This window comes from Musca autumnalis, unplaced genomic scaffold (assembly GCF_047663935.1).
Source record: "Musca autumnalis isolate F117 unplaced genomic scaffold, ASM4766393v1 scaffold_4, whole genome shotgun sequence".
Taxonomy (NCBI): Eukaryota; Metazoa; Arthropoda; class Insecta; order Diptera; family Muscidae; genus Musca; species Musca autumnalis.
The window spans coordinates 135,055,532-135,078,657 of record NW_027411977.1 but is presented as its reverse complement, the minus strand read 5'-3'; the positions used below and the strand labels follow the sequence as shown (position 1 = coordinate 135,078,657).

Here is a 23,126-nt window from a genome sequence, read left to right as displayed (position 1 = left end):
CATTATTCTACCGAAATGGTTTAAATTGAGTGTTCATATTCGTTTGGGGGTATAAAAGAATCCGTATAGTATGATCGGTACAGGTCTATGCTTTTAGAATACCCTTCATAAAACGGTACCGGCACTCGCAAGGTTTTAGCCACATTATTCAACCAAAATAGCTATAATTTGTATCCATTGGAGACATATGTAAAACATTTCTGCAGAGAATTATTGGTATATGTAGTTCTGATGTAACTACCATAGCTACCTTCGGATTTTCGATATTTTTTGGTTTTAGTATCATAGTCCCACCGAAATGGTATTCTCACACCTTGAACCTACGCACAAAATTTCATCAAATTCGGTCCAGCACAATAACCATACATGCACAACGTTTAGCCTTTAATTGTGATAGTGCCCGACGATGATTTAGACAAACTGTACATACACCGCGTTGCTGGCCCGTCGATTTAGTGACCAAAGCACAATTTTTAGACACAATTTCTCAATATTTTTTTTCATTTTAATTTCGGTCAAGCGACATTTAACATTATCGGGATTGTACTATATTCAAAAATGTGGGGTTGATTGCCCTTTCCCACTTATTGAGGATATTATCTATAATTATATAACTGCGAAAAATTGGGCTGACGCGATATTCTACTTCCGAGATGACCATTCAGGATCAAGAGAGCTATTACGATTGTATCCCAAGGCATTTTCGAACAATACGTTCAAAAATATCTTGAATATCGTGTTTTCTTAGCATGTTTTGTGGGGAGGTACCCCGACCCCTCTAGCTAGCCCTATAGCTTACGACCCACTATGTCGCGAGTTCATATTAACAACTTTGGTACACGTACTTATTATTGACTTACAATCTTCAGGACAAAAAACTGGGATGATCGGTCCACGTTTTGATTTGGCCCCATAGAACCGTTCCTCCCGATTTTCGGTATTTTGTAAGTTTTAGTCACAATGACCAACCGAAGTGACTTAAATTTGGTGTTTAGTCTTCGGCAGAAGTATAAAACAACAGAGAATTATGGGTGTAGGTCCACGTTTTGATATAGCCCCCATAAAACGGTACCTCCAGATTTTCGGTATTTTGAAGGTTGTGACCTAAATATGCCACCGTGGCCTCAATATTCCTTCGAAATTGCTGAAATTTGGTTTTTAGTCTTCGTTGGGCGTATAAAACTTTCACCTCGAAGTTTGTCGGTATAGGTCTACGCCGTCATATAGCCCCCATAGGATGGTAGCTCCCGATGTTCGGTATTTTGAAGGTTTCAGCCTCATTATCACACCGAAATGGTTGAAAATTGGTATTTAGTCTTCGTTGGGGGTTTATAGCTTTCCGCCTGAATTCTGTCGGTATAGGTCCTCGTCTTCATATAGCCCACATAGAACCGTACCTCTCCATTTTCGGTATTTTGAAGGTTGTGGTCTCAATATCCACCCGAAATGACTGAAGTTTGGTGTTCAGTCTTCACATTTTTTGTGAACTGATTGAATACATCAAACTCCTCTCTATAAATATGAGAATTTTCCTTTAAAAAAGTTTTTTGACCAATTCATGGCCAAAAACGGCCCATTTTTTTGTAAAAATTCTAATTTTTAATTTCGCTGTTCACCATATTTTTAAAATTGATATTTTTAAAAGTCTCTCGTTCAAAAGCAAGATTATTACGTACTTAATAAGCTTACAAAAATATATGATGATCGGTCCAACTCCGCAAAACGCTCTTTTAAACCAGTAAGGAAAGGATCAAAGTCGGGCGGGGCCGACTATATAATACCCTACACCACTGTGAATATGTAACATATAAATCGGAGCTATATCCAGATCTTAACCGATTTTGATATAATTTGGCACATTTATTTCCAGACCGAATTCAGTCACACATTCCAAATATCATTGAAATCGGACTTATATATCGTGTTTGGAATACACGAAATCGGCCGAAAATATATATGGGTGCTATATCCAAATCTGAACCGATTTCGATATAATTTGGCACATTTATTTCTAGACTGAATTCGGTCACACATTCCAAATTTCATCGAAATCGGAAATATATAGCGTGTTTGGTGCAGCAAATACGTGAAATCGGGCGAACATATATATGTGAGCTATATCCAAATCTGAACCGATTTCGATATAATTTGGCTCAATTGTAAAATTTCATATGTAAAATTTCAGCTAGTTCAAGCAAAAAATGTGGCTAAGATCCCTAAAATACCTTAAATCGGGAGGTATCGTTATATGGGGACTATACCGAACCGTGGACCTATCTTGACAATTTTTAGTGGAGCAATTTCGCGGCCATTGAGAACCTCAAATGTAAAATTTCAGCTAGTTTGGGCAAAAAATGTGGCTAAGATCCATAAAATACCTTAAATCGGGAGGTATCGTTATATGGGGACTATACCGAACCGTGGACCTATCTTGACAATTTTTAGTGGAGCAATTTCGCGGCCATTGGGAACCTCAAATGTAAAATTTCAGCTGGTTTGGGCAACAAATGCGGCTAAGATCCTTAAAATACCTTAAATCGGGAGGTACCGTTATATGGGGCCTATACCAAAACTTGGACCGATATAGCCCATCTTCGAACTTGATCTTCCGACGGCTAAAAAAATGGTATTCCCCAATTTTCAGCGAAATCGGTCAACAAATGCGACCTGTATGTTGCGAACGGACGGACGGACGGACGGACGGACATGCATAAATGGACTCAGAAAGTGATTCTATGTATATCCCTAGAAGGAACTATGGGTCTATCTCGCTTCCTTTTGTATGTTACATACAAATGCACTAACACATAATACCCCTTACCTACCGCAAGGGTATCTTCAGGAGAGGATAACGGGAGTAACGACCCCGCGGACCCTAGTTTTGGCAGGTGTGGAGAGCGTACTAAAATAGTGCAAGTGCTTTATGAAACCCTGTGTCGGGGCGAATGAATACCCACAATTATGTATTCCACCATAGGGGTACACCTCAAGAGAGGTTTGAAAAGGAGGTGACGACTCCGTGGTTTTCCCCAGTCAAACACCTATACAAGGAGGAACATGAAACCCTGCTGAAAAGCATCAAGATCAAGCCAGCACGATCTTGATTATGGCATTACTGGACTACGATTTGGAATTGATGAACCCTGGGCTGACGGCTGTGGTATTCTGGAACCTGAGTATGTCGGGGTGGAACCTTACAGAAACGGCTTTCAGGCTAATGCCACAGCTGCCTCCGTCCCGTTAAAACCTGGCAAGTCTCAAAGTACGTTCAATGCTCGTCCCATTAAGTTGGCAGTGTAGGTTCGGATGCACATTCCCGATTAACACGGATCTGGCTCTGAACGGGAGACCTCATAAGGGTCTCTCGTCAACCCTCACATGGACCTAGAAATAGGGACCCATGGGATCATGACGTGACTACACTTTTTACGAGCGGAGATAGCGGCTTTGAGTTGGGACCAAGAAACATAAACATGACAGATATTCAAGAAACAAACAGAATAAACATTGGAGTAGATGAAACCCCATTGGGAAGCTGCTCGGAGTTAAGAGTGGAAAATCAACTACATGCAGGAGGTTTAGACTCCCCATTCAGACGGAGTATCAGTACGATGAAATCATCGGGTGGTAATAAGCAAATTGGTCAGGAGCTAAATAGTAAGTCTCCATTAGACGAGAGCATAAGAAAACTTGGATTGAAAATATCGCAGTTGGCTGATTTTGTAAAATCTAAGTCAAACATACATAAAGATATCACCTCAATGACGCGCGAGTTACAGGCTTTATTTGTCAAAGTAGCAGATGACTCAAATAAAATACCTGCGAACTGCCAGAATGCACAGGTGGATAACAAGGAGACCCAAACGGAGGCCTGGATAAAACCTCAAAAACTGGGAACACCTAGCACTCCAGCACTAAAAAGAGGTCCAAAAACTCAAAGCCCGAAGGAGAGTAAAACCAAGAAGAAGAAAGAAGCTACCCAAAAGAAAACAGAGGATAAGCCAGCAGAAGCATTCTCTGAAGATATACCCAAAAACACAGGGGATCAGGTTCTCGAAGCAACGAAATATGACTGGAAGAAAGTACATCCGAAAGCTAAGCGGAGATTGAAACCAAGCAAACCGGATGCGCTGATAATAAAAACCTGTGGGGACTCGTCGTATACGGACATTCTTAAGCAGGTGAAGAGAGAACCAAAATTGGCAGTTGTTGGAGAAAATGTCAAAAACGTTCGAAAAACAGAGAAGGGTGAGTTGATACTGGAGCTCAATAAGCCATCGCATCAGCATACAAACGAATTCCGCGATGCAATTAAGGAGGTGCTTGGAAGTACAGCAGAAGTTCGATCGCTGACACAAGAAGTGCTTTTAGAAATAAAAGACATAGATGAGGTGTCAAATAAACAGGATGTACTGGACGCAGTCAAAGCTGTCTCTGAGAAATTTAGTGCTGTGGAAGTATCCGCTATAAAGTCACTGAGGAAAGCATATGGAGGTACTCAAACTGCCACAATTGCCTTGAATTCAGTACTAGCAAATATTATATTAGAAGGGCCGAAACTACGTATTGGATGGGCTGATTGCCGAACACGTCCAAAACTTATGCCAAAAAGATGCTACAGATGCCTGAACTTTGGTCACCCGGCTGCAAAATGCCAAGGTGAAAATGACAACTCAGGTTGTTGCTTCCGATGTGGGGAATCTGGCCATAAGATTGCGTCATGTACGAAACCCCCATGTTGTATACTGTGTAAAAACACAAAAGCAAACCCGAAACATGTAACTGGGTCAAGGGTATGCCCCCAATACAAAAAGGCGCTGCGTCAACTCAAGACCTCAATATGAGATATATGCAGATAAATCTAAATCACTGTGAAGCTGCGCAAGATTTATTAAGGCAAACAACCCAGGAACTAAATATAGACCTGGTAATAATCAGTGAACAATATAGAAATATAAAGGCAGAAAGCTGGTCAAGCGATATCACTGGAACATCTGCAATTTGGTCTTCACAGAAGCCAATGCAAAACATATTAAAGGAGACAGGGTTTGTTCGCGCTACTGTCGCAGGTATAACAATATACAGCTGCTACATTCCACCGAGATATGATATTGAGGAGTATGGGAGAATAGTGGATAAATTAACTAATGATGCTTCAAAATGGAAGCAAATCATTATAGCTGGCGACTTCAATGCTTGGGCAACAGAATGGGGGAGTCCAAGAACCAACGAGAGGGGTCGAATACTACTGGAATCATTTGCCCGACTTGATGTGTTGATAATGAACTCAGGAACCAGTCCGACATTTAACCGAAATGGCGGAAGTTCAATTATTGATGTTGCCTTTGCCAGTACTAGTATATATAGTCGTCTTTCCTGGCAAATTTTAGATGTGTATACCCATAGCGACCACAATGCCATAATAATGGATCTAAGTGAACCTGCACCAGCAAGTACTCGCGACCAGAATCCAACAGGTTGGAAGAAAATTCCCTTTAACAGAGAATCAATTGAAGGCATCACCTTAAATGGTTCCCCAGAGAGAATGGCGCAACAACTGATTACAAACATAACCCAATCGTGTAACGCTTCGATGAAAAAGAGAAAGCGAGGTGCAAATAAATCCCCAGTGTATTGGTGGAACCACGAAATAGCTGAACTACGCAAAGACTGTATCCGAGCCAGACGACGATTCATACGAACTCGTAATAGAGCAGATAATGATTTACATCACCAGACGCTCAAAGAAAAGAAGAAGGAGCTTAAAGCTGCAATACGCCGTAGCAAACGCAATTGTTTCCTGCGCATCTGCGATGAGATTGAAAATCAACCCTACGGACTAGCTTATAAACTAGTGACCAAAAAGCTGAAAATCTTCAAAAACAGCCCACCCACAGAAGTTGCAACGTTGAAAAATATAGTAAACCATCTTTTTCCACGCCAAGAGGTAACATCCTGGGAAACATTCGACCCCGGTGGATGCTTTACATTCCCACCTGTTACTCTCACAGAGATAATGACAACCGTCTCAAAATTCGAGGATTCAAAGGCACCTGGATTAGACAACATTCCTAATGCTGTTGTTAAAGAAGTTGTTGGATGCTGCGGCGATCAACTGCTACAGTTGTTCAATTCCTGTTTGCAATGTGGATCTTTCCCATCAATATGGAAAAGACAAAGGTTGGTACTATTACCAAAAGAAGGGAAGCCACTTGACACACCATCGTCATATCGGTCCCTATGTATGATCGATACATTTGGGAAGCTATTGGAGAGTGTTCTACGAAATAGACTGCAAGAACATGTCGAAGCTACAGAGGGCTTATCCGAAATGCAATTCGGCTTCAGGAAGAATAGATCAACGGTGGAGGCTATAAAAACCGTCGTTGACATTGCAAGAACCGCAATAGATGGCAGGAGTTGGAAGAAGGGTACAAAAGAATACTGTGTGATCATAACCCTGGATGTTAAAAATGCCTTCAATACAGCAAACTGGGAAAACATCGTGAATGCCCTTATTCACCTTAACATTCCACCTTACCTAGTAGCTATAATTAAAGACTACTTTCGACAAAGAGTCTTAATATATGAATCAGACGAAGGAGTCAAAGAACAAAAAATCACAGGAGGAGTTCCACAGGGGTCTGTCCTGGGACCGCTGCTATGGAACATTATGTATGATGGGGTTTTAGGATTAAAACTACCAGAAAAATCCAATATAATCGGTTTTGCGGACGACATAGCTTTGGCAATAGTAGCAAAGACTATAGGAGAGGCGAAAATAGTGTCAGAAGCCACCATCCACGTCGTTAAATCTTGGCTTAACTCAAGGGGATTGCAATTAGCAGAACACAAAACGGAAGCCATCCTAATAACAAGCCGCAAAAATGTGGAGTATCTTGAACTCCAAATAGGCGACTGTGTGATAAGAACTGCAGAAAGTTTAAAATATCTGGGAGTTATGATAGATAACCGTCTATCCTTCAAACAACATCTCGACTACATAAAGCTGAAGTCGGGTAAAACATGTGCAGCGCTATGTCGAATCATGCCAAATACGAGGGGTCCTAAGTATCTGACCAGAAAGATGTTAGCAGGAGTAATCAAAAATATAATCCTTTATGCAGCACCAATATGGGCAAAATCGTTAAGATTCAAATCGTACTGTGAGAAGATAAATTCTGTGTATAGGCTTGTTGCACTTCGTGTGTGTTGTGCATACAGAACTGTATCCGATGATGCTGCGTTTGTTATTGCAGCAATGACGCCGATTGATCTGTTGGCAAAGCAAGCGGAACGCACGTTTGAGCTTCGTCGCTCAACGACAAATGCTGGTGACGTGGAGGCAGTCACAAGCCAAACCTTGGAAGAGTGGCAGAGCAGATGGACGACGTCAACAAAAGGCAGGTGGACGCAAAAACTAATACCCAACGTTGACACTTGGTGTAACAGACAACACGGCGATTTAAATTTCTATCTAACCCAATTTCTAAGTGGGCACGGATGTTTTAGGTCGTATCTATTCCGCTTTGGACTCGATAACTCGCCCTTCTGCCCGAACTGCGCAGAAGATGTAGAGGATCCCAGACATATCTTATTTGTGTGTCCTAGGTTTAATGAGGAAAGGATGAACTTGGAGTGGCAAATTGGAAGTACAATAAGTGTAGAAAACATAATCCAGTTAATGTTGGAGTCCCCACAAAACTGAAATTATGTATGTGAATGCATTAAATCCATAATTTTGGAATTGAAGCGTCAAGATGAGATTCGGAGAACGATGTAATTACTAGCTGGGGTCACTAGTACCATTCCCACCCTACGAAGAAATGCTTTCTTACGGCGGTACCGTAGGGATTGTGGAACAGCGATATGGGGTTATTTTAGCGTGTTAAAGTCTCGCACACCTGGCATGCCGGGTTGCCAAAGTCTTTCGATGATTTTTTCCCCACGAAAAAAAAAAAAATAATACCCCTTACCACATAGTGGTGTAGGGTATAAAAAGGGGGTATCCCCTGAGTGAGGTGGTCACTGAAAAAGAGAAATAACATGTTCGTCTGCAAACCTCTGCAGCTGGAACCTTTATACATTTGAAGTACTCACTTTTCACAGCTCAAACAGCATATATGTAATATCGATATACACTTTTATAAAATTTTTCCCACTCCACTAATTTTAAAATTTGTTCCACATAATCGGTGTGCTAAGTACCACAGACTTGGGTAGCTGTAAACACCATATGATCACTATTCACTTCTAAACAAAATTAAATCCATGTTTATTACATCCAAAACTATTGTAAAAATATATTTTGGAACAATAAATTACTTTAAATATTAAATTATTGGAGCGTAATAAAATTTGTTAATTTTTGTAATATAAGGACAAAAATACATACAACAATTATCGAATTTGAACCTTAACATGGAAAAAACTACTTGACAAGTCAATACCATAATTCAAATTCCTTCAAATTGAAATGTTTACTATCAATTCTCATCAATAAATTTGTATTCCGAAGTACTTGATTTTGACCATTTTTGGCCAGTGACACTGTGCGACCTATTCTCAGACCTAAAAACTCCACATAGAAAATTGCATCAAATTCGGTCCAGCCGTTTCGGAGGAGTTTAATGTCAAACACCGTGACAGGTGAATTTTATATATATTTAATATATTAAATCCACTGCCACACTGTTTAGCTCCTGCACGCCTGGTGTAAGGCTCCTGCTGCCTCCACCGGGCAACCCCTCTGGCTACGTCCCTGAATCAGGGTATTTAGATACGGGTATTTAACTGCATGAATTTTCATTAAAAATATAAATTTTGTCCAGGTTACTCAGCTTATTCATTGTTTACTTTCAGACTTATAACTCTGGTGTGAAGACAACAATTTACACTTCCGATCCACAAATTACAACGCAAACCTATACAACCCACCATCGTAATTATGTGCCCGTAAGTGGGGACTATCATAACACTCATAGCCCCAATAATCTGGAAAACAATGGCAATGATAACGATTATCAGATGACAGTGACACATCACAGTCGGGGGTCATCACCACAATGGACGTCGCAGTCCTCCTCGCATACCTCCAATAGTAATACATATCGCCAGCAGCAGCAGCAACAACAACATGATGGTAGCTATCAGTATAATCATCACCATCAACAGCAGCAGCAACGACAACCTCAACCTATTTATGAAAGACAAACTACTGGCCATGCATCCCACCAACAAACATCCGGTAGGGTACAACAAACAGAAAATGATATAACCGATTATTATACTGGCTGTCCATCGGGACACACCGGACAACTGCCCTATGCATATGATTGTAGGCGTTTCCTTAATTGTTGGAAAGGCAGGGGACACATACAGTCATGCTCAGTGGGTACGGTATTCAATCCCGAGACATTGGAATGTGATCGTCCGGATAAGGTAAAGTGTGCTGCAGGCTTGCCTGGTTCTCAGGCTCAAACGAAAACCACTCACGGCCACTTGACGCAATCAGCCACATCTCCTAATCGTGCAGGACGTTACATCGATGAAGCCACTGAAAGTGTTGATATGTTGTGTCCAGCCGGCTCACAAGGTTTGGAACCGCATCCCACAGACTGTACAAAGTTTATAAATTGCGCCAATGGTAATGTCCATATTCAGGAATGCGGTCCTGGTACGGCTTTTAGTATACCCATGAAAGTGTGTGATTTCAAGGACAAGGTAGACTGCTCAGGACGCACGGAAACCGCCGACAGTCATGTTCATGTTCAAGGTAATTATTTAGTGATAGTTTATAAAATTGCTTCCTCCTCCTTTTTCCCAAGAAACCATTTAAATTACCCCTCACAAAAAATGCGCAGATAAATTAGATAAAACTCAAGTTAAATGCCCGCCTGGAGCTTCGGGCCTATATCCGCATCCTTATGACTGTACGAAATTCTTGCAATGTGCCAATGGAATAACCTATATACAAGATTGTGGACCTGGCACCGGATTCGATAGTGCCATGAAAGTTTGTGACTATAAGGAAAAGATTCATTGTGTTGCTGGAAGTTCCTGGGGTATGTCACATTCGGTGGAATCGTATGGCCAACATGGAGTTACGGAATATGAAGTGGCCGCCGAACACGTTCAGTGTCCCCCTGGAGTATCTGGATTACACCCCCATCCCCAAGATTGTGGAAAATTCTTACAGTGTTCCAATGGCCAAACGTTTATACAAGATTGTGGTCCCGGTACCGGTTTCGATAGTCTACGTTTGGTATGTGACTACAAGGAAAAAGTACAATGCTGTTCAGGTAGCGTGTGGGGTGTAACAACCGACGTGACTACCATCCAGCATGGACGTGAGTTTCCGACGAATATATTATTTGTTTTGGCTTTGTTTTGCTCTGCTTTTTCATTGCTTCGAATAACCTTAATGCTTTTCATTCTGCGCTTGCATTGTGTAACTAAAAATCATACTAAAAATTATATAAAAATTTATTCAATCGAGCAGTACTCATAATGGAGGCTATACCAAAAAATGGTAGTTGTGTGGCCACTGTGAACCTCAAATGGACCCGTGCAAAGAACTTTTGGTGGAGCGGTTTTGTGACTGTTGGAAACCTTAAATGTAAAATTCCACATAGTTCTGTCAAAAAATTTAGCTAAAATCATCAAAATACTTAAAATCGACGGGTTCCTTTATACCAAAATACGAACCGATGTATGTACATATGTTCACAATATTTAGTGAAGAAGTTTTGTGTCATTATGGCAAATTACAAGTAGATCGGTTAAAAAATTATAACTAAACTGCTCAAAATACCTAAATTGTGAAGGTACCGTTATATGTGGGCTATACAAAAACTTGGACCAATGATGACAATTTTTCATGGAGGGTTTTGTGACTACTGGGAACCTTAAATTACAGCCAGTTCGGTCAAAAATGTAGCTTGAATTTTCCGTTATATGGGGTGCTCTTGAAACAATTTTAAATGGAAGGTGCTTACACCTTGGAAGTTTTTGCTGATTCTGAAACTACAATGTTCATAGATGAGAAAAATCAAAAAACAAAAAAAATCGCCGGAGCGCTTTTTAAAAAAATCGCGATTTAAGTTGACATTTTTAGGGGTTGTTTAGATTTTCACGATTTTGCTTAGAAACTGCAAGTCCTATCAAAATAAAACTAAAGAAAATGTTGTAGCTATGAAAATTCTCTACAAGATCGACCTTTGTGGTATTTTCGTAATTTTTACCATTTTTGAGATATAGAAGTTCAAATTGGGACAATGCACTGACTGTATCGCCCACTTATAAAACAATGCCATGAAGGGTGCGCCTTAACTAACTTTTGATGAAAACCGCTTACACAGGGAAAGTTTTTGTGAATTCTGAAACAGGAGTGTAGGTTTTCACGATTTTGCTTGGAAACCGCAGGTCCAATCGAAATTGAGCTAAAGAAAATGTTGTAGCTGTGAAAATTCTCTAGAGGATTGACGTTTATCATTTGTTTCCAGCCTGTATCATTTTTGAGATAAAGCAGCTCAGTTTACATTTTTAGGTTTTTTTGTTAGGGTTTCGCGATTTTGCTTGAATACGGTAAGTCTTTTTGATATGGGACCTGAGAAAATCTTAAAGCTGTGAAAATTCTCTACAAGACTGGCCTAAGTAACTTATCCTAAGTTGTAACATTTTTTTAGATATATAAGTTTAAGTTGGGAATTTGCAGTCATAACATTGTTTTATAAGGGGACGATACTGAATTAAATTAAATTTGAATTGTCTCAATTTGAACTTCTATGTCTTAAAAACGGTAAAGACGACGAGAACACCATAAAGGCCAATCTTGTGGAAAATTTTAATTTTTTTCAGTCTCATTTTGATAGGACTTGCGGTTGCTAAGCAAAATCGTGAAAACCTAAACAACCCCTAAAAATGTCAACTTAAATCGCGATTTATTTAAAAAGCGCTCCGCCGATTTTTTTGTTTTTTGATTTTTCTCATCTATAAACATTGTAGTTTTAGAATCCGCAAAAACTTTAGAGGTGTAAGCACCTTCCATTTAAAATTGTTTCAAGAGCACCGTGACCAGTATTCGGTGTCTTCTTATGTGCAACAAGGGGCACCTGGAAAGTAGATGATCGACCGACTCAACGTCACTGTCTTGAAGTGATGGTGATCTTCTCCCTAATTTATCGACTGATAGAAGGGGAATGGGTCTACGTTGAGAGATTGGATGTCCCGCATCCAGGCTCCCTAAGTCATCTACATTGCGCCTTATCAAGATGGATCTCACAAAGTTTACCGGTGAAGTAGCACATCGGTGGCCTAATATATTAATCAATATGTAAATCTGTCGACTTTAAACTGAACTATTTCATCTGCTAATCTATTGCTATGTCCTGGAACGCAGCAAAGTTTATCAATTTTACGTATATTATAAAGAACCTTTATGCAGTCATAGATAGCGGTGACCCTTAAGACTGACAAGTCATGGTACATAAACTATCAAACTTCAGGGTTCCTGTGACACTCTACTGTAGTCCTTTAACCAATTCTGCCGCTTTCCTGATAGCAAGAATGAACTTTTGCAAAAGACGGCGGCTCCAGTGCCAGATCGCCCAGAGGAGTGTTACCTTCAGCTTGTGCTATCGTCAGATTCAATTAATTTTTAGACATGTCCGAAATATAAAAATTGCCACGTTCCTGACTCTCTCAGCTAAAATCCATTCTCACAACTTGAAAATGGATCAGGATATCCAGAGATTGGAGATCCAGGATCGCTTTCAATGCAATTGGAGGATTGCTTTTGATTGCTCTGCTAATGAGAATTAACGCAGCCCCTTGCACCAGACAAGTCTACCAGCCTGACTGAGTCCCCAACTATTCTGAATTGAGTAGATTACAATAAAACCTTTCTTGTTCCGTTACTCGCTTTTCCTTTTCCATGACAAGCGGTGATCCAGGATTGTACCGAGGTATTTAGCAACCGGAAAAAGTTCTAATGCAACTCCATCCAAAATTCGTGTCTGGAAATCGGGAAGTTTGTGGTGAATAGCACAAGTTCCGTCTTTGATGGTTTGACTCGAAGACCATTTTCATGGGCCCAACTTACCAGTTGTAGCAGAGCAACTTGCATAAGGTCAGACAAAATTTACCACTTATCAGCACGATTACATCATCTGCGTAAGCCCCCACCTTAGTTTGCAGATGATCGAAGTACACAAGAATTTCGTTTATTGCTAGAAGCCAGCAATTTGAGGATTGGGGTTAGAGCACCCACGGTATGTCTCTGTTTAAAGTTTTCCTCACGGATCGATCTTTTTCATTCCGTTCACCAAAAAGATCCGGGTCGTTTACTTCGTTCGTTGGCTCTTTTTCGTTCAACAATACATTTGAATGTATTATTATACCCTCCACCATAGTATGGAGGGTATATTAAGTTTGTTTTTCCGTTTGTAACGCATTGAAATACTCATTTGCGACCCTTTTAAGTATATATATTCTTGATCAGGGAAAAATTCTAAGTCGATCTGAGCACGTCCGTCCGTCCGTCCGTCCGTCTGTGGTAATCACTCTAGCATCCACAAAAATGGAGATAGGACGCTGAAATTTTGGGAAAATGCGTCTTTTGTTTGCAGGCAGGTCAAGTTCGATGATGGGCTATATCGGTCCACGTTTTGGTATAGCCCCCATATAACGGTACCCCCCGATTTACGATATTTTGACGTTTTTAGCTACATTTTCAGACCGATTTGGTTATAATTTGACATTTAGGGTTCTTAAGTGTCAATAAACATATATAACAAAACTTGTGGACATAGGTCCACGTTTTGGTGTAGCCCCCATATAACGGTACCCCCAGATTTGCGGTATTTTGACGTTTGTAGCTACATTTTCAGACCGATTTAGCTATAATTTGACATTTAGGGTTCTCAAGTGTCAGTAAACTTATATAACTAAATTTGTGGACATAGGTCCACGTTTTGGTATAGCCCCCATATAACGGTAGCCCCCGATTTACGGTATTTTGAAGTTTTTAGCTGCATTTTCAGGCCGATGTAGCTATAATTTGACATTTAGGGTTCTTAAATGTCAATTAACTTATATAACAAAAGTTGTGGACATAGGTCCACGTTTTGGTATAGCCCCCATATAACGGTACCCCCCGATTTACGGTATTTTGATGGTTTTAGCTACATTTTCAGACCGATATAGCTATAATTTGACATTTAGGGTTCTTAAGTGTAACTAAACTTATATAACAAAAGTTGTGGACCTAGGTCCACGTTTTGGTATAGCCCCCATATAACGGTACCCCCGATTTACGGCATTTTGACGTTTTTATCTACATGTTCAGACCGATTTAGCTATCAATTGACATTTAGGGTTCTTAAATGTCAATAAACCTTTATAACTAGTGGACATAGGTCCATGTTTTGGAATAGCCCCCATATAATGTTACCGCCCGATTTCAGGTATTTTGAGAATTTTACCAACAAGTTTTAACCGAATTATCTATAATTTGAACATTTGACATTTGAAATTCTTAGTAGTCACCACACCTCTCCACCAAAAATTGTCAAGAAAGCCCCCATATAACGGTACCTCCCGATTTTCAGTAATTTGATGATTTTAGCTACAATATTAAACCGAACAAGCAGTAATTTGACATTTGAAGTTCTTAGTGGTCACAACACCTCTCCATCAAAAATTGTCAACATAGGTCCATGTTCGGATATAGCTCCCATGTAACGGTACCTCCCAATTTTCAGTAATTTGGCAATTTTAGCTACAATTTTTAACCGAACTAACTGTAATTTGACATTTGAAGGTTGTAGTGGTCACCACACATCTGCATCAACAATTTTCAACATAGCCCCAATATAACGATACTTCCCGATTTTCGGTACTTTGAGGATTTTACTTAAAATGTTTAACCGAACGTAGGTCCATGTTTTTGTATAGCCACAAAACAAACCTTCCGATTTTCCGTACCTTAGCTTTATTTTTTGGACGAACTTTCTGTAATTTGTTCATTTAAGTTCATATTTTCGTATAGCCCAGATACCTCCGAACTAGCAGTTAATGACATTTAAAGTTCCCACGTTATGTACCGATTTTCGATATTTTGAGAATTCTAGCTAATTTTTTTAACCGAATTAGGAGCTATTTGACATTAAATGCTCCCATCAAAAACTGTCAACATAGGCCCATGTTTTATTATAACCCCTATATAACAGTACCTCCCAATTTCTAGCCCACCAAAAATTGTCAACAGTTAGATATAGGCACCATAAAAAAGAACCTCCCGAATGAAGCATTTTATGTACATTATCTGACATTTTAACGTACTCACTTAAAGTTGTGGACAGGAATGAATATTTTTTGGTGGAGGGTATGAAAAGTTCGGCCCGGCCGAACTTAATGCTTTTTTACTTGTTTTCTTTTGAAGTCGTTCGTTCTCTGCTGCATATGACTCCGTCGTTCTTTTCTTTTTGTCAATGTTCGGTCACGAATGACACAACTGTTGTGTTACTTGTTTGTGTGCTAATAGGGGTGGTTTTGTTTCTGAACGTAGTGGTGGTGGTTTTGATATGAAAGAACCAGATGAACGAAAGATGCAAAAGAATGATATGACCGAGATGTGCTACTGAATGAGGTGAGTTACTGAGCGAGAGTAGCTCTCTGAATCATTGTTTGTTTTGTGTGGAAACTTGTGCTGCTAGCGCTAACACAGCGTTTGTTTAGAGTTTGACTGCAAAACCAGTGCTGCTAATTGTGTAAGCAGCAATGACTCGTCCATCGGGGATCTAAATGAACGATATAAAAGAATGAGCTGGATACGGATCCGTTCGTTCTTTTCACGGAATCGTTCCTTTGAGCCGGTTCATTCATGAACGACGCAACTCTATTGCTGAGTGTTTCTTTAAAGTCCCCACAATACCAACTTGCCAAATCACCTCAAGTAAGTCGGTTTTTACCTACTTGCCCTTGATGTAAGCGAGCTGAGCTCAACTGATACTTGTGGAATCTACTAGTGCCCTAATTTTAAGACCCATTATAACGTTTCCTGTAACGTTGTCAATAAAAAGAAAAAGAGGACTAATTGGTCTGCAGTGTTTAGATAGCGTGTAACTCATCTTCCCCGCTTTATGTGCGAGAAACGGAAACAGGTTATTAAAATCTCCACCAGGATCGTTTATACAGCACAGTTAGTATTATACCATCCGGTTTAGCCGACTTGTAACGCTGAAAGCTGTTATTTACCCATAGAAGTCTTGAGAATCTGGTTAATCTATCCTGCAGCTGTTCATCCTCTTCAGAGCGGAATTTATTATGACTTGCTGTAGCAAGGTCACCATCAAGGACCGCACAACCGGGGAATTGAACTTCTGTTTGTAGATCCAGAGTTTCTGCTCCAAAGTAAGTACTACCTAAGGATTTGGGAGCGCTTCGTTTACTACCTCTATAGACGCATTAAAGCTGATCCAAGACTTTCGCTCAGCTTTCTTGATTTCACTCTTGTACTTATTGAAATTAACCTTGTAAGTATCCCAATCAGTACGGAGTTTCATCTTACAGGTTTTATTGTAAGATTTCCCAGCTGCTTTACTGCTTGTTCTAATCCGGATAGGAGATTGGACAGGAGTCAAAGTTTTGAGGAGAATAATATAGGTCTTGCATTTAGTCCACTCACCTTATTTTTATAAAAACAGTTTCCTGGACTAGAGCAAGAGAGTGTGCAGGAGTTCAGTAGCAGCAGCTCTGTAATGATGCAGACTTATTTGTACAAAGCTAAACTCTGGTGCTTTGGAGGTATACGGAAGCATTACCATCCTAGTCCGAAATTTAGCACCTTCTCTAGTATGATTGGTGGCAAACTTTATGATAAGTCCACTATTCTTCGGAAACGGATTTAGAATTCTTCAATTTCCTGTGCGGTTTCATAGAAGGAGAGCGTAACAATACTGAGGATATATATAATGAAATTTTATGAAATTGCAGTAATAGGGAACTCGTACCCCAACCCTCCGAAATTCAACAAAATATGTAGCCTATTTTTACCAGGGGCCATCCCGGTAAATTCTCTGACATTTTTAGGAAAATTGGTTCGGTAGTTTCAGAGCGTGGGCGTGATCGGGTCTTTAGCCCCAAAATGAGTAATTAGGGTTGGAGACACAGCCACCATTGCCTCGCAAATTAATTTTCTCACCGATACGTTCGCCTATTAAAAAATAGGGCATAGCGGAGGTTCCCCGCCCCCTCCGAAATTCAACAAAATATATGTAGTATTTTCACCACGGGTCCTCCCTGTACATTCGTTGAACATTTCAAGAAAATCGATTCAGTAGTTTTGGATATATAACATATTTAAACAAGTAAAAAAGCGTTTTATACCCTCCACCATAAAATATTCTGAACTAAAACGTAATATCTATTATCTAACCTGTCCACAATTTGAGGCGGAGATATTCTGTGACCACTGATACCTAAATAATGTAAAAAATGCATATAGAAATATTTTCAATCGGTTGGCAACCTTATATGGGGATAAATCAAAGTGTGGACCTATGTTGATAATTGTAGGTGGAGATGTTTTGTTATCACTAGGAACCTCAAATGTCGAATTGCAGACACTTCGGTCAAATATTGTAGCTGAAATCCCCAAAATACGGAAAATCGGGAGGTACGGGTATATGGGGGCTATACCAAAACATGGATCTATGTTGACAGTTTTTGGTGGAGATGTTTTGTTATCACTAGGAACCTCGACTGTCAAATTACAGGTAGTTCGGTCACAATATGTAGCTACAATCCTCAAAATACCGGAAATCGGGAGGGACCGTTATATGGAGGTGGTACCAAAACGTGGACCTATGTTGATGTCTTGTGACCACTGGGAAATTACAAGTAGTTTGGTCAACAAACGTAGCTAAAATCCCCAAAATACCGAAAATTGGAAGGTACTGTTATATGGGGGCTATACGTGGGTATGGGGGGTAAACGTGGTCCGATATAGCCCATCTTCGAACTTGACCTGCCTATGGAAAAAAGACACTCGGGTGCAAAAATATGGCGCTCTAGCTCTATTATTTGCGAACGCTCCATACTATGGTGGAGGGTATAAAAAGTGGGCGTGCTAAACTAGCGTTTCTAAAAAAAGTAAAACATAGGGGAGGTACTCCGCCCAAACCGAAAATCAAAAGCAAAAACTCAATATTCCCCGTACATTCTCTGAAATTTTCAAGAAAATCGGTTCAGCCGTTTTTTAGTCTATACGGAACATAACAAACATACACATATTGTCCTTTATATAAGAAGATGCCACGCCGCCTATCAAAGTGTATTTTGTAATCGCATTATAATCAATCTAATTAATATAAATTGTACTACAATGGAATCCAGATGATTCGTAATGTCCGCCAATTTATAACGAGTTTTTCAGATATTGATATAATGTGTTAACTTTTTGTATATAATATATGTATTTATCTAAACTATTTGTATTTTTAATTGCTTTTTGTGTATGTGCGCTTTTTAATGTATACGCTTCTTGCTTGATGCTTCTTGCTTTATTTATGCTTCTTCCTTAATGTAAACGCCTGAAATGTTAAATCAAAACTGTTTGTTTAAAGAGAAAACCAATCGCATTTTCCTTCCCCCACAGACACCCAACACACAACTCCCTCAAACGTAGGTGGTGGTGGTCACAATGATCTGCCACATACCAGTGATATTTTATGTTTGAACGGCATTAACGGACTTTTCCCCTATCCCTTTGATTATACGAAATTTATTAATTGTAAAAATGGAAACACTGCCATACAGAATTGTGTCCAAGGCACAGCTTTTAGTATTTCGAAGGGATACTGTGAATCCTTGGAACAAATACAAAAAATTGATCATGTCGTGTATATTGTGTCGGAAGTCAGTTATGAATATGGTAAGTTGGATGAAGAATTTCTAGAAGGGGGCAGCCAATGTTGAACTTATTTTCATTGATTACAGCTCAAACTCTGATTACATGCCCTCCCGGCACCGAAGGTATCCACTTGTATCCTTTTAATGCTGAGAAATATATAAAATGTGTTAGCAGTCAAATGGAAGTTATCGGCTGTGCCCCATCACAGGTCTTTAGTACAACGAGACGCATGTGTTTGCCCCAGAGCCAGGTTTTGAAAACCGAAAGAGTCCGTTTATTAAACGAATTACAGAAAACGAACTCATATCGCAACATAGAAGAACATTTCGATGTTCACACCATGGTCTACTGTCCTGTGGGATTATCGGGTGCCTATCCTCATCCATTTGACAGTTCAAAGTATATCATTTGTCGAGGGGGACGTATGGTTGCCGAATCATGCGCTTCGGGTAAAGCATTTAGTTTGTCACGCAAACATTGTGAAATGAAGGAGGAGCTTGAAAGAAGAGATCGTGTGCCACAAATCGAAAGTTCCCCAGGTCAGGAATGGCATATTTCAGATATGGAAACAACTTATGGATCAAGTGAGTTAACATTTTAATATTCATACATATGTCTTCATTAAAATAACTTGTTATGATCTTTCGCAAATCAGTTGATGGCTTAACCTATCTCATGTGTCCCCCTGGTCTAAGCGGTTATTTCCTACATCCTTTCGACTGTACCAAATATATTGAATGTACCAATGGAGCCACAAATATCGACAGCTGTGCCAATGGTGCTGTTTTTAGCATTTCACGCAAAGAATGTGTACCAAGGGGCAGAGTAGAAGCCTTTGATCGTGTCGAATATTTGAAAACCACCCAACATGAATTCTCGAATGAACATGTTCTACAAGCTGGTAAGTATGGAAATTCTTGTAAAAAGTTAATAATAAATAAATGATTACAACTAGATTTTTCTTATGTCTTTGACGGTTGAGCTAAAATGCTCACTTGTAATTCAATTATTTGTAAGAAGGATGTCTCACATTTGTACCGAAATATGGTCCACAAACATCCCAGAAGGCACAAGGAAGACTTCTCTCTATCCCAGCAGAACAACTCATAACAAACCGACCTACTTACCCATTATTTTTATAAGAGCATGTCACCAGAAGTCAGTAGTTATTTTTTGGCCACTAACTGCTTGTATTTGGCCAAAAAATAACTACTGACATCTGGTGACATGCATTTATTAAGTAAGTAATCTATTTGTAATGAGTTTTTGTTTGTTTGGAGGATATGGGACATATTGTTACGAATGTAACTGATAGTTTAGATGAATTTCCGTTAATTTGAAAAATTGCATTACAACAACGAATCTGTGTAGAATTTTCTCATTCCTTGAAGTCCTTTCTTTTCTTGTTTATTTTGATGTATTATATTACATCAAAATAAACAGGCGGGACAACGGAGACATCTCTCATATCAATGATTGCACCCCGATTAATATTAGCCTTATGATATGGGACCTACAAGTACAGTTTATCGCCGAGTCCGAACGGCTTGTACTGAGACACCACTTGCAGAGAAGTTTTACATGGCTGAAATACTCAGGAAATGTCGCCAACATTATTGAGGGGTATTTGATGTTGCCTAGCCGGGGATTTACATTTTTTATATATTTTTTACCCTTTAATGTCTCCCGTATGTGTGTGTTGTTGTTGTTGTTCGCCGGTGCGAGTGTGCCTCTGTGTGTTCGTTGCTTAGGGGTAGTTTACACTATATGTAAATGTCATATGACATGAAATTTTCCTTCATTATATGGTCGGTAATATGTGCAATATTGGGGATTTTCCTTACGTCATTTACTTTGTGCGTCCACACCAGCAAAAATGTAATGAAATTACGTCTCCACATTGCCTACGTGGGTAGATATGGAATATTTTTATTTCGTGTCATATGACATTTACATATAGTGTAAACTACCCCTTAGTTGGTTCTAGATGTTGCCAGATGCTCTATAAACATCAACAACGACAAGTGACGGGGTACAAATATCAGGAGATTGGGAAACAGTGCGTTAGTTGTGTTTTAGACATCAAACTGAACAGTCGGTAAAAGAGTAAGCTGTGTGCTTACTAGAGTCAAGCTGTATGCTTAGAAATTAAAGTCGGTTGTGAATAAGTGTAATAAAGTAAATAAAGCATTGCAGAATGGAGATTAGTTAAATCTAATTCCGTAACAATATGTATTTTTTCCTGCTACTGCAAAAACAAAAAAAAAAATCATAATGATATGAGCGCAGTTATTAATCTGCAAGTTTGCGAAACATTTTGAAATTTTGTGTGAGAAGTATCCCCAGAAGCGGAGCGAAATTGTTAATATGCTAAAAATATTAGGTCACTCTTTGTGAGAGGTACCGTGTCCATAATTTTAGCGAACATTTTTGAACTATTAATATTGTAATATTTTTTCCAAACTTAGATCAAATTCGAAGATGGACTATATCGGTCTATTTTCTCGGGTACATCACTCACAAAATTCAGCAGCAATAGATGTGGGGATGCACTCCGAGGACCGCATTCACACTATAGTTGTTTCTGACGTCTGATAGCCTTGCTGATCTAGAGGTTCTTGGGTAACGTTGGAACACTATTTCTAGATCATAAAGATACCTCCTGGGTGAGGGTGTCCTATTCACCATTTGGTGATTAGGATGACTGTAACCCGAGCAAGTACTGCAACGAGAGCATGTCATTGTGTTGTTGTACTGGAAAAATATGTGTCTCCTCATGTAGATAGTCCACTAAAGCCATGACGAGACATCCTGTTGCAGTTCTTAGGGCGGCATTCTGATGTTTGAAAATTTTTCCATCGCGTTGCAGTTAAATTCGCGGACTACACTGCCGCTGCATAGTTTACCACAAACCGACCTATGGCATTATATGTGGTCAACAAAGTTTCTTTGTCTGCACCCCAAGTCCTGGCGGCTAGGGCTACTTGTCGCCAATGGCTATGACATGTGCGGATGGCGTGAACATGCTGTCAAATTTCACCCTAGAATCTTGGGGTAGTTAGTGGTCAAAATTCTGCTACCATCGAGCATGACCTTCAATTCAGTGCTCACCTCCGCCGTCAATGCACAGTGGATCCACCCATTGGCCAAAAATAAAAAAATGAATGTCAAAATTTTGGTACAACATCTGGCAACTCTGATAGCTATGACATGGACCTTTTTAAAAATATATTAGTTTTTGTTTCATTCGAACGCGATCTTCTTAAGAACAGCTTCAAAAGCCGGAACATTTGACTAATATTTTTTGTTGTGAGTACAACCTAAATTTTAAGTGCAAGTAAATATATTTAAAATATCGCGAAACTAATACGTATAGCAAAATATTATAGTGGATTTTGAAGAAGGAGGTAATAGCTTAATTTTCATTAAAAAATAGTATTTTAGCGTTTTGTGGAATTCCAGTTAACTGCATATTTTCTTAGTGTATTTTGTAATGCCAATTCGATCGTATACTTAAATTTGACCTAAGGTTTTAGTCTTGATGCCCACCAGTGCCCACCTCGGGAATAATTTTCCAAAGTAGGTCATGGGTTTAACATTTTTCAGTATTAAAATCAGCTGCCATCTAGTGCCAGACTATAAATGGTGGGACGCTGACTAAAGCTGCCCTAGAATAGGGTTTCAATGGATATATTAGCGTATAACTCTGTTATCTGACCACGTGCATTAACATAATTGGCATCAGTGGCAAGATGAAGAAATCTTCTTCCAAATTTGTCTTACGTTGGCGGTAGGTGCCTTTCAGGAAGATCGCTGTAAGATCTATATTAAAAATTTTACCAATTTTCAGACAAAAATTTTGATATTTTTAATCCGCTAATTTGGTTGGATTTTATGTTGTTTTGGAGATTGTTTTATTTCCCCAAGCCTATTTTTGCTTCATAAGATAATCGGGACCTTTGTACATGTCATTTTGTATTAACATCATTAAACAATTCTTACCATATACCCCCTCCAGAGGGGAAAAGGGGGAGAATGTTACGCTCGTGGTTTCTTAAAACGCTCTTAACAGTAGCACAAAGCTGTAACCGGTGTATTGGCTTGATTTTTACACTCTAAATATTTTTGGCCACTTTCTCCATACAAGTGGATCCACTGTGCAATGTAGTGAACATAGTGGTCGTATATTTAGTGGCGGATATTTGGTTATTCC

General features: G+C 39.4%; 2 protein-coding genes across 3 annotated transcripts in view; both read left to right on the top strand.

Annotated features, from left to right (window-relative positions):
- teq (Tequila) overlaps positions 1-23,126 on the top strand; it is a 55,920-nt gene that overhangs the window by 6,143 nt on the left and 26,651 nt on the right. Inside the window, exons 2-5 of one of the 2 annotated variants that reach the window (XM_073985946.1) lie at positions 8,863-9,775; positions 18,659-18,934; positions 19,000-19,497; positions 19,569-19,814. In XM_073985946.1, the coding sequence (XP_073842047.1) occupies positions 8,863-9,775; positions 18,659-18,934; positions 19,000-19,497; positions 19,569-19,814 (1,933 nt within the window). The remainder of the gene's footprint in view (positions 1-8,862; positions 9,776-18,658; positions 18,935-18,999; positions 19,498-19,568; positions 19,815-23,126) is intronic. The other variant, XM_073985947.1, reaches the window with a different exon arrangement.
- On the top strand, positions 9,857-11,061 carry LOC141401603 (peritrophin-1-like; the record flags this gene model as incomplete). The annotated part of the gene is made up of 1 exon (XM_073981924.1): positions 9,857-11,061. A coding segment is annotated over one exon (654 nt), but the record flags the coding sequence as incomplete, so codon positions are not given.